The 16,573-nt window shown below is 38.1% G+C and overlaps 1 protein-coding gene across 1 annotated transcript in view; it reads right to left on the bottom strand.

Moving 5' to 3' along the window:
- The window catches only part of CTNNBL1 (catenin beta like 1), a 163,593-nt gene that overhangs the window by 129,769 nt on the left and 17,251 nt on the right, over positions 1-16,573 (bottom strand). Inside the window, exon 2 of the mRNA XM_045528609.1 lies at positions 1,921-2,109. Coding sequence (XP_045384565.1) covers positions 1,921-2,109 — 189 coding nt within the window. The remainder of the gene's footprint in view (positions 1-1,920; positions 2,110-16,573) is intronic.

Genomic DNA, 16,573 nt, shown 5'->3' on the forward strand with positions numbered 1-16,573 from the left:
CTCTGGCCTCTCCAAGGTTTGGCCTTCCCCCCTTTAATTTCTCTCCAACACAGGGGGAAAACTGAATTTATCAGTCTTAGTCATCGGCCACAGCAGTATCTCCAATAGCTCAACGTCAGAAACCAGAGGGAGATTTCAGAAAGATGAATGCTGGTGATATAGCACAAAAAGGACAATAATATTTTACAAGTTCACGTGACTTTACAGGGGCAAACATCACTTGTTTTTCATCAAATGGGACTTCGGTGGCAGTGAGAAAATAACTCCTGGACTTGTAGCCTTCCATGTGTCATTTTTACAAAGTGATCTCTTTTTCCCTGTCCCTTAACAGAAGGGCTGGTCCCACATTACATTTCTGTCTCCCAGGCTAGAAACCACTTACCCATGACAGCTACTATCCTAATCCTCCAGTACCAGCCTTGCCCTACATGGGAATTATACCTGCCAATTAACTGCTGCTGCAGGGCTAACAGATTGAGCAGAAGCTGCTGAGGAGGGAAGGAGGGAGGGTGTGCTACACACGCTGTTTGTCTAAGCCCTGGCAAGGCTGCTGCTCTCAGAGAGGAAATTCAAAAATCCAGGACTGACTCCCATCACACATTTCCAAAGTGTCATCCTCTTTTAGGGGAAGACCCCCAAATTGGCACTGGGACAAATCCTACTGAGGAGAGAGCTATTGTCATAACACAGTAAAGACCTTTTTGGAACATGAATCGATTTTTTATTCTTCTCAGATTCACATTCCAGCTGCATTTTTTAAAATACAAACTTAGCATCGTGTCTTCGAGGGAACCGAAAAACAGCTGGCTCTTAAGAATCTATTTCCATAATTCATTATATTGAACAAAATGCCACAGTAAAATAACATACAAGTTAACACGTAAAGATTTAAAGAGACACAAAGGTAAGGTCACCGATATTTTACTCACTGATATTTTACTCTACTCTTCTCAGCTTCATTCATTTATTCATTCAATAAATATTTATTAAGGGCCTACCAAGAGCAGGTATTGCTCTGACTGCCAGAGATACAGCTGTGAACAAAACAGAGCTGGTCTCTGTTTTCATGAGAGGTTGGAGGAAGGACACCAATGAGTAAAATAAACAAACAAGAATTTCAAATCATGGTATGTGCTGTGCAGACAATATAAAGTGATAAGAAATTGAGAGAATGGCTTGCAGCGTTACCTAAGAGATAGGAAAGACCTCATGGAGGAGGGAATATCTGTACTGAGACCTGAATGAGCAGAAACCAGCCGTGCAAAGCATTAAGGAAGAAGAGCATTCCCAAAGAGGGTACGAAGTCAAAAGGTCCAGAGGTCCAGGGTGCAAAGGCCCTAAGGCATCTTGAGGAACAGCAAACAGAAAGGCCCTGAGGCATCTCCTTCCCTAAACTGTACTTTTTCAGTCACATCTAAATACCTGACATCACAGCACCCCCTTGAATTTCTCCACCTTTGTTACTTTGCTAAGGTTATTATTTCTTCTGCCCCAAAAGCCCTTCCATTTGTTTGATAATATTCGACTCTTTCAAAAGCTATTACTACATTCAAAAATGCAAGTGCCTTCTATGTGTCCTCAGCATGATCTAGGAAGCCTTCCCTAACCCTCCCCACACAACACCAACAGCCCCTTCCTCTCTGTTCCCACAGCTCAGTGCTTGGGCATTGAGGATAACACATAATGCAGAATAATTTAAAAACTCTATCTGTAATATCCTTTACACTTTGCAAAATGCTTTCCCAACTCCATTATCCCACTTAACCTTTACATCAACACTGTGAAATAAGAATGCTTGACCCTATTTTATAGATGAAGATGGTAAGCTCAGAGAAGCTAAGTCTTTGGCCCAAAATTATACTCTACAGATACTGTGTCAGGGCCACACATCTCAGCTCCCACCCAGCTCTGCCACGTTACCTCTTCCTCTTCCTCCTCTCCCTCTCTATCAATAATCTGAAGCAGCCTTTTTTTGTCATCATCTGCTTCTTCCACCGCATTCATTTCCTCTTCCCGGTAGCGGCCACGTTCTCGAGTACCAGCTTGCTTCCGACGCATTTTCAGCTCTTCCTCTTCATCATCCCGGGGACGTTTTGTGCCCCTGTTGGGCTGAGAAAGACAAAAAAAAAAAAATCACAGGATTTTAGAGCTGGAAAAGATGTAGAAAGGCACAGACAGCAAATATGCAAAAGCCTTCAAGAATTCCCTGACTGAAAAGCACCACAGCATACAATTTCTCCCACCACACAGAGTAAGGCTCTACATGATCATTTTTCAGACCCTTAATGATTCTGTAAATATACCATGAAAATCAGCAGCTTTTTTTTTAACAGAATTTTTTTAATATGCAGTTTTACCACTTCACAAAATCTGTGTATACAGAAATATTAAGGAACAAAGGCCACATTGAGATGGGGACACAGGGTCTCACTTACTAGTAAAGACAACCCTCAACACCAACCCCTTATACATATCTTCAAGTGTAAGAGAGATCACAAAGCTTTTTATACAGTCACTCACGAGTAGTCCAAACAGAGAATATTACATAGCTAACTTCCTAGAGCCAATTCTATTTTCCGGAAGAGTTGAACAAGGTCCAGAGGCTGGGCAAAGGACCTAAACAGACACCTCTTAGAAGAAGACACACAAATGGCCAAAATATATGAAAAATTGCTCATCATCACTAATCATGAGGAAAATGCAAATGACAACCACAACGAAATACCATGTCACACCTGTTAGAATGGCTATTATCAAAAAGATGAAAGATAACAAGTGTCGGTGAGGGTGCAGCGGAAAGGGAACCCTGCACACTACTGGTGGGACTATAAATTAATAGAGCCATCATGGAAAATAGTATGGAAGTACCTCAAAAAATTAAAAACTAGAATTACCATGTGATCCAGCAATCTCACTTGTGGGTATATATCCAAAGGAACTGAAATCAGTACGCTGAAGACATACCTGCCCTCCCATGTTCACTGCAGCGTTATTCACAATAGCTAAGATATGGAAGCAACCTAGGTGTCTAACATTAGATGAATGGATAAAGCAAATGTGGTTTATATGCACAGTAATATACTATTCAGCTTTAAAAATGGGGGAATCCTGTCATTTGCGACAACATGGATAACCTGGAGGACATCAAGCTAAGTGAAATAAGCCAGGCACAAAAAGACAAATACCACATGATCTCATTTACATGTGGAATCTAAAAGACTTAAACTCATAGTAGAGAGTAAAATGATGGTTATCAGAGACTAGGGGAAGGGGATACACGAGGAAAGGGGACATGTTAATCAAAGGGTATAAAGTTTCAGTTAAATAGGAAAAGTAAGTGTTAGTGATTCATTGTATAAAATGCTGGCTACAGTAAACAATAATGCACTGTATATTTCAAAATTGCTAAAAGAATAGACTGTAAATGTTCTCACCACAAAAAAATAAAGTATGTAAGGATATGTGTATGTAAGGTGAATTTGTTAATTAGTCTGATTTAATCATCCCACATTGTAAACATGCATTAAAACATTACATTGTACCCCATAAATATATATTTGTCAGTTAAAAATAAAAGTTTAAAATTTGTTTTTAAAAAGGCCCAGAGGCCAAGTATTATCCAAGGTCACAAAACAATTAGCATCACTGAAAATATTATAGAATTGGTACTTCCTGACTCCTAGTCCAAGGCTCTTTCCATCATACTTTGTTAGGACCTCATTTTGCCTTTTTTTTTTTAAAGTAATTAATTTTTTAAGAGACGAGGTCTCACTATGTTGCCCAAGCTGGACTCAAACTCCTGGGCTCAAGCAATCCTCCCACCTCAGCCTCCTAAGCAGCTATGACTACAGGCATGTGCCACGGCACCCTTTTGTCTCATTTGCGCTCATTTTGCCTTTTACGATGCAATCCATGAAGGAATTCTTACTGTTGCTTTCCATTAAATTAGAATAAAACAGGGCACTACTGAAATGGGCTTCAGAGCTAAGGAGAAACAGCACTGCACCAAACATCAAACGGCCTAATGTCTCCATTCAGCTCAACTTACCACTGGTTTACATAATTCTGGGCCCTTCATCTACCTTGCTAAATGTTAGTTAATTTCCTTATCTGCAAATGAAAATTATAATCCTTTTCCCTGTGAACTTCAAAAGCTTGCTTTTAAAGTGAGAGAACTCTAAACTGTAACAGTATTAAACAACTATGTAAAATAATCACTATGAGGTAATACACATGATTCTGTCTTCCCGAACAAAACATTTGTGTTAAGTTCTTCAATGAGCTTTTCTTTATCTGATATAATAACTGCACCCACCAATGGTGTGCTAGGTGCGATGTGGTATGTTACTATTAAACAGAAGAAAATGCCACATTCACTGCCAGATTGCTAAATTGTTCGGTAATAACAGATAAATTTCTATTATACACATTACACATGTCACCTTTTGACTTTTACTGAACTGCACTACACCAGTGGTGGAAAGTCATTCCCCTCTATAATCACGTTTCCTGCTCGTTCCACATACCAGGTGCTTCAGTAAGTCTGAGCACATGACATTGCTCAGAAAACTCACATTAGACAATTTAGTTTGTGGGGTACCACCTGTTATTTTTCACGTTCTTCCTAGTCTCCCTAGGCTAGATTATAATTTCATATGAACACACCCTATTTCCATAAGGACAAAAATTCCTACAATTACTGCTCTACCCTAAAAAAAAAAAAAAGAAAGAAAGAAAGAAAAGGAAAAGAAAGTCAACATGCCAGTAACCACAGACTACAAGAAAAAGGAGGTGGCGGCTTCCATGTGAGAAGAAGAAGGGAAGGTGGTTCCATCCTGAAGGAGAGCAGGCTTTGAGCCTGAAATCTGTAGCTCCCCAGCAGGTAAGGAACTTCAGCCCCCTGGGAACACTAATTCTTTCAAGCTCATAAAACAAGCCCTGCTGTGATTCTGATTAGCATGAGCCTATTGCAGCAGCCAAGTCAAGGCATGAGCTCCACAGTTCTCCACGGAAAGGAGATTTCTGGATTGTTTATCTCTGAGAGTAGAGAGAAAAGGCAGTGGACCACAATTAAAGGGAGAAAGCTAAATACTGCCACAGTTAAGAAATGCAAAATAGAAATAACTCTGGCAATGTCTCTTTTGAACACATCTTCCAATCCACTCCTTTAAAACAAACATTTCAGAAGTCAGGAGAGGAGTTTAATTTTTACCTTTAATAATTTAGATTGAAACGGCACTTTCCTTCTGCAGAATTTTAATTTTCACCACATCTCTGGGGAGAAGCAGGTAACAGTTCTATTTTATAAGTAGGAAGACAGGATACTTCTGAGATCTTTCAATAAACTCTTCAATAATCTCTTTCAAAGAAAGCTTCTGAGATCTTTCAATAAACTCTTACAAAGAAAACCTGGTCCCTTCTAAAAGTTGAATGTGATCTCTGGAAAGCCTGTTAATCTACCATGATTCTAGGACCCTAACTGAGACAGATCTGAGGAACTTTCAGGCAAGAACATATACCCGTAAGTCATACAAGACCTTAGTTAAAACAATATTTGTTAAATCATTAATTCAACAAATAATTTATTAAAGAATTCTAAGGCTTGAAGCATCCTCAAGTAATGAGCTGGTCCAACAGCAGTCCCAGGCTTCCGGTAAGGTCATGTCTAAATGAAAACACAGGAATCACTAGCGCCAGCCAGTGTGAATCCTTTAGACAAGAATAGCTTTAGTAACTTTTATGAATAGTCTAAGTATAATATCCCTAAGAGAGCAAACTTCAGGTTCACCAACTGTTTCTCCAACCTTCTTCCCCCTCACACACAGTATTTCAGCTTTAGCTCCTCTTATGACAACTCTGTGGCAGAGCAGGAGCAGAACCCACTAAAGGTACTCCAATACGGCTCCTTCACCAACATAGCAGCTCCCATCTACCTCTCCGACAGATGAGAAAGCTGTGTAAAGGCCCAGAATATTTTATTTCTGCATTTTTCCCACCCTAGGCACAATTTTTAAGAACTTCTCTTCTGTACTTCTCTTCTTAACCCTCTATTGTATCTCTTTAAAACACTAACACTACAAATAGAGACGTTTCCACCCATTCCTGAGATTTGACCACTCTGAATAATAAAGGCTAACCTTTATTATATCTTCAGCCTTTCTATATTATATCTTCAACCTTTCTATATTATATCTTCAACCTTTATTAAGTGCCAACTCTGTATAAGGCACTGTGCTGGGTACTGGGCACATAAGTATGAACAAGACAAACACTGCCTTGCTACCACAGCTTAACAATCTAGGACAGTATCAAACTGAAATATAATGCAAGCCACAGAGTAGTCATGTTTTTAAAAACTAAAAAGAAACAGTTAAATTAATTTTAATAATATACATATTTAATCCAATATATCCAAAATATCACTTTAACATGTAATCAAATATTAAAAAATTACTAATTTGATATTTTGCATTCTTTTTTTTGATACCAAGTCTTAGGAATCTGATATGTATAATATCTCACACTTACGGTATATCTCAATACAGACTGGCCCCATTTCATGTGCTCAACAGCCATATGCAGCTAGTGGCTATAGTATGGAACTGCACGGGTCTAGGGGATTTCCATCTGAGGGATTCCTGTTCCCAGATAAAGCCAAAATGGAACTGTCTTTCCAGCAATATTGAATGAAATATGGACTCTTATAAAGCTGAAGTCCTGACTGTTTGTTAAAGGTCCACTCTAAAAATTATGAAGCTAACTCAACAACCTGATACAGAAACAAACTTCTTGATTATATTTACCCAACATTCACCACTGAGAGAACCGTTGCTTATACAAAACAAAAGAAGAATTGTAAGCAGGAAAGAAGCTCAGAGCTGTCAAACTGATTTCACTACAGGGGAGCCAAAGGGCTTTTGATCCAGAAAGAGAATATAACACTCTCAGCCTGTCAGAGAGGTCAGCGGCTCAGGCCAAGCTCTCCTTGTGTCTTACACAGTCAATCCCAAGAGGCTTAAGCCATTCTTACCAGTCACCTTCGGAGATTAATTTGTTTTTGTATCTGAAAGGTATTTGGAATCCCTCAAGATGAAGGAATGACAAAAGCAACTGTTCTTAATAAAGCCATTTCTCTGCTTCTGCTGCCCACAGAACTACAGGAAAAAACGATTAACTCTTAACTTCTGATGTACCAGAACATCTGCCTTTAAGGGTTTTTACAATCTTCTACATTCCCTGCTTTACTCCCAATAGGTGGTGAGAGGTATAAAAGCTCACTAAGCATTCGCCACCATCCAACCACACAGCTGGTAGATAGCCTTTCTAGGATGCATAAAGGATTCCTACTTACTCAAAACTTACAGTAGGATTCAAGATAATATATATGGTGCCTTTCCTTGCCAATAATCTTGAAGCCTATTGTGTATGGGGGTGCGTGTGTGTGTCTCCATCCATCCCCCTGGAAATTGAAATGAAGACATCTTCATGACAGCTTTGAAAGAGTTAAAAAATTAAGTAAGTAATCTGCCTAGGATACTCCCTGTGTACCCAGACAATATCCAACCTAAGCTTTAGGTTTCATTTTTCCCTCTTTTTTTTTTTTTTAATTAAAAAGCAGTGAGAAGCTGTAGCTATAATGAGGGGCTGTGGGAACATGCAGTTATATTGGGCTCAAAGTAATGTACCATAGGAAGAGGCTACATCACCAGAACGAATCCTAAATTAAAACTCCACTATGAAACCAACTCCATTTCCTCTGAGCATGCAATCTATATTATTGCATTTATGGTCTGTCTCGACCTCAATTAAACTCAGGGGCTGGGGGAGAAAGGGAACTTCTATAATAAGCAATAATGGTATCATTATGATAAATTATGAAAACACACAGTACAATTATTAATGTGAAGAGCACATTTGTATCAGAATATAACAATGTAATATTAACAATGTAAATGTCTGTGTCTAAATATAGCTCAATATTCCAAGTTACCTGGCTAAGAAAGGGGATAATTCATAAAAGGCACTTTCACATTAATATATGAAAAAAGACGTCCAATTCTATTAAGGAAATGAAAAAAGTAAAAAGAAACCTCTACAACCTTGTAATAAACCAGAACTCTTCACCTAGCACTAAGGGGCTCAGCTAACTTCAGAAAAGGGTCTTCCAAGTAGGGCATGAAGTGCTGTTCCCTAAATAACAAACAACAGGAAAGACTCAGAAATTTGAGCTGGAAGAAAGAGATAATCTAGTTTATCTCTCTCTTTATAGAACAGGGAAATCTGAGCTCAGTGAGTTTAAGCAACTTGTCTATAATGAGCAAAAAACATAAGGCTTCTAATTCCCAGTCCAGTGTTTTTCCTTTTTCTCCATACTAACTCAAGATTGGCTGGAAAGAAAGTAAGAGGATACTGAAGACATCACCTGTAAATAAACAGAGCTATTAAAATATATGAATACAGACTAGTCCCTGTGTTAGACAGGAGAGTTATAACTAGAAGCCATCAATAGGAAAAGGCTCCTAACCTGTTTGAATGTGACATCCTGTATGCACAATGAGTTTTGAATACAAATTTTCCACCTTTGGATCAAAACCTGGCCCCTCTATTCAGCAGCCCTGGAAAGTAGCTTACTCCCTCTTTGCCTGAGATTTCTCAGTCTATAAACTGGGAACAATAACCTCTGTCACACAGTTAGTTATGTATATATGTATGCGTGCACATAAAGGCCTACGTTTCTAAAGTACAAGGCACAGTTTGGCCCATAGAAAACAACACTTGGAGCTCCAAGAGACATATTTGATTAAAAATCAAAGAAGCTCAAGGTTGGAACGGGCTTTGATCACTAATAGCTTTTAGGCCAGACACGGTGGCTCATGCCTGTAATCCTAGCACTTTGGGAAGTCAAGGCAGGAGGATTGCTTGAGGCCAGGAGTTGAGACCAGTCTGGGCAACACAGCAAGACTCCATCTCTACAAAAAATTTAAAAATTAGCCAGGCATGGTGGCACATGCCTATATTCCCAGCTACTCGGGAGGCTGAGGCAAGAGGATCGCTTGAGCCCAGGAGTTCAGGGCTACAGTGAGCTATGATCATGCTACTGTACTCCAGCTTGGGCAACAAAGCAAGATTCTGTCTCAAAAAAAAAATTTTTTTTTAAAAAAAAAGTTGGGTTTTAAAATGTGGTGGATCTCTTTTTAATATCAAGATATTTGACAGCACCCTACCCCCCCACCGCCAATTGTACTCTTTAGTACACATGATTGAGAAAAGACACAATGACAACGAACAAATAAATTACTATTTATTTTCAGTAATACTTTTCACTGAATTTGTGTTTTTAATGTAAGTTTACAAGAAACAGAGGGAAAGAGATAATGTATTCATTCCTCAGAAATAATTCCAAGGCACTAGAGATAGTCCAGACTTTGGGTACCCTTGTTCTAACAAAATCATCTATCTGAGGTTTAAATTCTCTTTAAAATATCTCTGGCCAGGCACACGCTAGGGCTTTCCTGACACCTCCAGTGACCAGATACTTACCTCCTCCCTAAACTGTGCCCCCTCCACTTTGGATCATTCAGTTAGAGAGTTTATTAAATTGAGGAGAAACCTGTAAACTTACAATTTCCTAATCTTTCACCTTAAAGAGATATAAAATAGGTCTAGTCTTGCTCTCACACTAAAAAAAAAAAAATTAGATTATTTCAAGACAGCAATCCTATTTATTTCTTCCTTTCACTTTTTCTTTTTCAGAATAAACACTTTCAATGGGAAGGTGGGGTAAAGGGTGTGCAACAGGGAGCAAAAACAGAAGTATACATATAATTAAATTCCTTCCTACCATTATTTTGGGATTTCATAATTGTTTTAAAAAAAATTTCTAATACCTTTTGAGATAATTAGACATATGGAATGCCACAAATCCAAGCTTGTGAATGGACTGGTCTAACCAATTTGAAATGTTCAGAAATCATCTGCTGTTAACCTCTTCTGATTACCTTCTCTCAGAATAAAAGGGAGTTTTCAAACATTCATTTTTACCAGATGGTAGTGAGGGGCCTGACCCAGAAGTTACAGATGAGCTGCAGTAATGAGTTTTTCCTTGCCTTTACTGGCTGCACATTCACTGGTGACATTTTACAACTAAGGACTTCTGGCTCAATCAATATTTGCAGGCATGAAACCTGCCAAAGTTAACATCAGGGCTCCCCTGCAAATTTGCTTAAGGCACCACAACTGAAAAAGCTCACAATCTCTAACGCTGCAACTACCATCAGCCAAAGTTCATAATTGGAGATCAAAGTAATCAGAGACAGAAAATGCTACCTACCTCAAAGGATTGTTGTGATAACTAAACAAAACACCTTACAAAGGAGCCCTATGTAAAGTATTAAAAACTATACCAATGTAAGGGATTATCATCATCATATTTTTAGGAGATATCTCAGTAAAAATTCCAGATATTCACATATAATTTTACATTACGCCTTTGCAAATTTGCAAGACTTAAAGCTTCAAAAAAAAAAAATCAATGAATCATGGCAATCTGCTATCTTTTTTCCTGGAGGAAAAAATAGGTACCAAGAACTCAAAATCCTGAAGCAAAATCACTACAAAATATAAAACAGGACCCCCATTTATTCCCAACAAAAAAAAATTACAGGTATTGAGACCACAGTAATTACTGGAGAATATGTTTTTTAACAATGTCCACATGAGGAGGAAAAATATCAAGGCATCAAGAATCAAAATTACCAACAGTCTCACTTATGATCTGTAATCTGATTGGCTGACAAAATGGATGTGATTTATGATTTAAATCACTAGTCACTCTACTTAATCAATTTTTCCTACCAAAAAAAAATTCTTATTCCTTGTTAATTCTGAAGATACATTCATCTCATCTTCAAAGGGTGTACAGATATCTTTTTTAGAAGTACAAACTATAATGTCCATAATTTACTTTGATGTCTTCTGATTGATTCTGCAGCTACATCGGAAAGCTAAATGTTGATTCAGTTTCTTTATTTATCAAAACTAACATAGGCAGATACTTGTAAAATTACTGGAAGGTAAAGTATCTTCATTTTAGCAGACTTATTATAAATATGTTTTGTCAGCTACACCAGAACCATCATCATTCATTCATTTATTAAGGAAGTATTTACTGAGCTAATAGAACCTAAACATCACTCTATTAGGTACTGGAGGGAATATTAGATATCAATTCAACAACAACAGAATAGCACTGATCTAAAAGAAATAATACGGTACAATGCAAAGAGCAGCAGACCAATATCAGAAAAATCTGAGTTCTAGTGAATCACTTAACAGTCATGTGACCTTAGATAAATCATTTGACTTATCAGTGCTGCATTTACAAAAATGCTCTGCCCTTGCTCTGCTACCTCACAGGACTGCCTTTAGTAAGATAAGGGATAGTAAAATTAAATAAGATAAAGACACAGGACTTTGAAAAGAAAGCCTAGAATTCAATTTCTCTTAATGACTGCAAACTGCAAAGTCCTGTAAATACAACAGACTTTAAACATTACTTAAAACCAACTTTTGACAAAGAATATAAGCATATTATCTCATACACACACACACAAAATACTGAGTAACCCATAAGCACATAAAAAGTGGCCCAACCTCATTATAAATCAAGAAAATGCACATTAAAACCATGAGATAACATAAGATTAACAAAAATGAGAAAATAAAAATAAGGCAATACCAAGTGTTGGCGAGGATGTGGAGAAACAGGAACTGTTAAAACTTGCTAATAGGAGTATAAATGAGTACAGAGCTAATTAGTGATGTGTAATAACACTGAAGATGCATATATTCTATGATTATCCCAGAAGTTCTACTCTTAGGTATATATATATATATATATATATATATATATATATTAGAGAAAGTCTCACACATATACACAAGGAGATATTTGAAGAATGTTTGCTGGAGCATATGTGTAATAAGAAAAAAGTTCGATGATCAATGGATGTATGCATAAGTAGTAACAGTAAAGAAAAAAATGCATGGGAATAATCACTAAATTCAGGATAGATTATCTACCTTCTAAGGAGGGTAAGAGGGAAAGTAGATGGGGGGGTAGATACAATGAAATGGGATTAGGGAAGGGTATGCAGGAGACTTCAGCTATGTTTATAATAATTTATTTCTTAAAAAGGATCTAAAGTAAATGTGGCACAATGGTATGGTTAGGCACACACTGAAGGGAAAAAAGAGGGCGGGACCACTAGAAGCTAGTAGGGGATCATACACACCAAGTCATGCCCAACTGTCTGTTATTCTTTGATATTGCTACCGCTGATTAAGGTTAAGGGTTTACAATACACATAGGGTACCTTAAGATCAACAAGATCTTTCATCAAGTTATTCAAGTAGACAGATGGAAGAGATGTGGGCAAATGGTAGCACACAGATAGGTAGACCCATAACTGGTTGAACTAAGAGTAGGAGCAGTACAAAGTTATCTGTTTAAATTCAAAATAGCAAACATATAAATAAAGTACCTTCCAGGGGGAATGTGACTCAAAAACAGTTCATTCAAAAAAGAGCTGAGGGTTTCAGTAAATCTCAAATTCAATGAGTCAAAGGATGACCAGCTTTAAATTTTTTTAAAAGCTAATGCATATTAATGGTGCACCTTCGGAAGCATAACATCCAATTCAGCCACAGTCCCACAGCACCGAGTTAGCTATGGCACATTAAAAGAGGCACATTACAAACTAGAGAATGCATGAGTAGGATAGCACAGGGTCTGGAAACCTTGTATAGGAAAAATGGATAAGGTAATCAGAGAAGATTCAGGGAGGGGCCCAGGAGTCACTGTCACTTATTTAAACAGCTATCTTGGAATAGGGTAGATGCATAGAGTTCCACGATAAACGGCAGATCACCTTCCAACCCCCTCCATTCCAGCTAGAGAAATCCTACTCAGCCTTGTACCCCAGATCAATGTCACCTCCTCCAAGAGTCCTCCTTGTACTCCAGGAAGACTTCTGAGCTTCCTCGGCAGTGTATCAGATCTCTACCAGCACGCAACATATGTACTCATATTCATCTCCTCTACGAAATCATAAGCTAGGTCCTCAAGGGTAGGAATCCTGGGATCTGACCCTTGCTCCTAACACACACACACCTCAGCACCTAACAGTGCCTTGCTTATAGCAGGCATTTAACGCATACTGCTAAATCAAGGAGAGACAGACTTTTGGCTCCATACACATTAGCACATATACACCCACTAAACGGAACAAGAACAGAAAAAGCTCCCCATTCACTGAAAGTGACCCAACAGAGCCTGAACTATATGTCATGCTGCTGTCAACAGGCCTCTCTGGCTGGACTTTCCAGACTTCTAAGATTCTGGCATTCAGTATCTGAGCCTTAAAACAACTTAAATGAAAATTGTATTTCCACTGGCTGTTTTTCAAAATGATAATTTATCTCCATCTTTTTTAAGTTAAAAAATAATTTATTTTATCCATCCTGTTGATAGGTTTTAAAGATGTGTAAATACCAGCCATGAAGAAACGCAGGATGAAAACAAAACAAAATCTTTCTGTCTACAGATTATACCTTATTTCAAGTAGAATAAAATATTTTCTAACATTTTCTAAGGTTATTACATTAAAAGAGAAACCCCACTTGATAAATAAACCATGAGTGATACGTACATGGGTCCCTGTGAAGATGATGGGGAGAAAAGAGAGAAAGGAACTGCCCTCCTGGAGCTTACAGAGCACCCTTACTAAGCACCTCCACACCTTCATGTTTAGAGTACAAGGTTTAAAAAACAAACAAAAAAAGGCATGTTGTCTTCAGGTGTTTTCAATCTTGTGAGAACCACAACACAGACACATAAATGGAGTACTGAACCTTCTGGGTAGTGCTGTGGCTGAAGTACGCACAGGGAACAAAGGGCCCATGGGATGGGCATCTATATCACACTGGCCATCAAGGAATGCAGCACCACAGGAGAGGGCGGTTAAACCAATGAACTAACCAGGAATCATAATTTATTACTAGCAAATGAATGCAAACTCTCAAGGTTCCTTGGATCATTGGGTGACTGCAACGCAGCAGAATTCATCTGTTTTACACCTAGATGTTTCCTCACTTTATACCACCCTGGGCTATACTTTATATATAGTAAATTCTCCAATGGGGCACCAACTAATATTCAGAGAGTAAGCATGGTAAAACTCAGATCCAGACAAAGAATATTAGTTCAACACTGATTTTAAGCATGAGTAAACTGAGACTCAAAGTAGTGATAAGACTTGGGCCTGAAGCCATAGAACTGGGCCTGGAATCAGCATTATACACAACCTCCAGACTCCTTTCTTCAGTCACCTCCTCAGAAACTATCATCATAAAGGTATACTTTGCATCATCTCTCCTTGCCACCTTTCAGCCAACACTAAAATCCCTTTGCTGCTTTTCTGCCAATGCTTTTAGCTGGGTGAGCTGTATTCCACAGTTGGTCCTTGTCTGTTTGCAATTTTGCTACCCAGAAGAGCCTAGTGTCATCTGCCTACATGGAGATTTCAGTAAGAAATCCCTCCCCCGGATCATTTGGAGGAACCCACACTGAGCCCCAGGTCACCTACCATCAACACCAATCCACCTGAACTTTTAAACATTACATAATAAATTAATATGGGAAAGCTATTTAAAATTATTTGTAGTTTTAAACCAAGGCTCAGATACAATAAATTCACTTTACTATTTAGGATGACACAAAGGCTAGATACTTTATGCTTATCTGAGAGAGGGGTAGAGTATGTATTCAGCAACCAGCAGACCCACACAGTGGGTGTGCACTTTACATGGCACACCTGTTAGATGCAATCATGCTGACGGAGAAGTCTCCAGCCAGTGGAATATTGCCTCTAGCAATGGATTATTTCATTAAGACTAAAGTGGGGCAAGGAAATCTTTAATTACTTTTTCTATAAATTGTCTCTGAGGTCACTACCAACACTCAAAACTGCATCCCTCTTTCAACAAGAATAGTTGAGGGGAAACAGTGTATCCTACCAAGAGGACAGATAGAAAAAAAAAAAGAAAAAAGATGTTTTGAAAAAATAAGAAGGGTAGAATGAATGATCCAGGGCTGAATGAGTGAGAACTGGATCATATGTGAGAAACTAACCATTGTATTCATTTATAAACATTTGTTCATTCATTCCTTAAGAGTTCTGACATGGTTGTGGTCTCAGAAGCCTAGGACTTTAGATTCTGTCATTGTTTCTTTTAAAGCTTAAGACTTAGTCTCTTATACAACAGCTGCCACATTTATTTCAAGGAAGATAGAACTCACACAGAACTTTATCCTGAGTATCTTGTTAAAAAGAATATTTTTCAATATAATGGGCAATACTTTGGAGTCTGAAAATGTAGCATGATTATATAATATACTTTCCAGCACTTGAGTGCTGATTTACCTGTCTCTCTCAGCTTGAATGAAGTAGCTGGTGTTATGGCCTCAATACATGCCTGTTGATGAGTCCATCAAAGACAATGAAAAAAGATGGTTTCATGTCTGCTTTTGTGTAAGGTGCACTTTATTTTCCTCAACTCAAAGGTTTTACTATTTCTAGAAGCTTTACAAACCACTAGCAAAATACCTCTGTCCTTAATAAAGGACAGTGAATGAGTTATTCTTAGATGAGACAATTCAGTGTCAGAAATATTTCCCCACCTGGAAAACAAAAGGAGAACCCTGACTACCTGGCCATGTGGAATACGATCCAAAGGAATTCTCTGGTAGTCTGGGTAAATGCTTCTTGGTCACCTACAAATTCCCCCTACAAGTTCTACCCCCATCATCACAACTCTCTCTCAGGGAGGCTATAAAATTGATTTCTAAGAACATTTTAAGATACTCAATTTCCTAGCAAGAGCACCTAGTAGACCAGATAAGCAAAATGCTTACTTTGCTGGAAAGGAAGAAACTTTACCAAGAGTAAGATAAATAGGTGTCTTATACCCAAAAATAAATAAATACCATAATAAAATAATTGTCTTGAATCATGTCCCTCTATTTAAGGTTTTCTTTGAAGCTTGGCTGCATAGGGTATCAAAAAACTTTAAAAAGCTATCTAAAAACAGGGCAAAGACAGTATTACATATTACTATTGCTTTATTTCCTCATCAAAGAAAGTAAAGTGAGTTTTCATAAGCAAGTTTCCTCTGTGGGTGAATCTCTAGTCAGTTACAACCAACTCAGAGAGAGCCATCAAGGCAAACTACCCATTAGCTGTCAATTCAGAATGACTTCAGAAAGCTAGCCCCAGAGCACCACTGATATCTTTTCAACAACCTCTTAATCTTGTTTATAACACCTGTGTTAAAGCAGCCTGACATCAATTCTACTCACTTGTCTCAGAATGAAATTACTTAGAAACCTGAAAATTCCAGTAAACATACCAAAAAACACAAAGACACTGAAAAATGCTGTACACAAGGGAATTCAGTCACCTCTTTTAAACAAAGCTACCTAGGTGAGCCAGTGTGGGCCTCAAGAAGCAAAGTC

This window comes from Lemur catta, chromosome 17 (assembly GCF_020740605.2).
Source record: "Lemur catta isolate mLemCat1 chromosome 17, mLemCat1.pri, whole genome shotgun sequence".
Classification (NCBI taxonomy): domain Eukaryota; kingdom Metazoa; phylum Chordata; class Mammalia; order Primates; family Lemuridae; genus Lemur; species Lemur catta.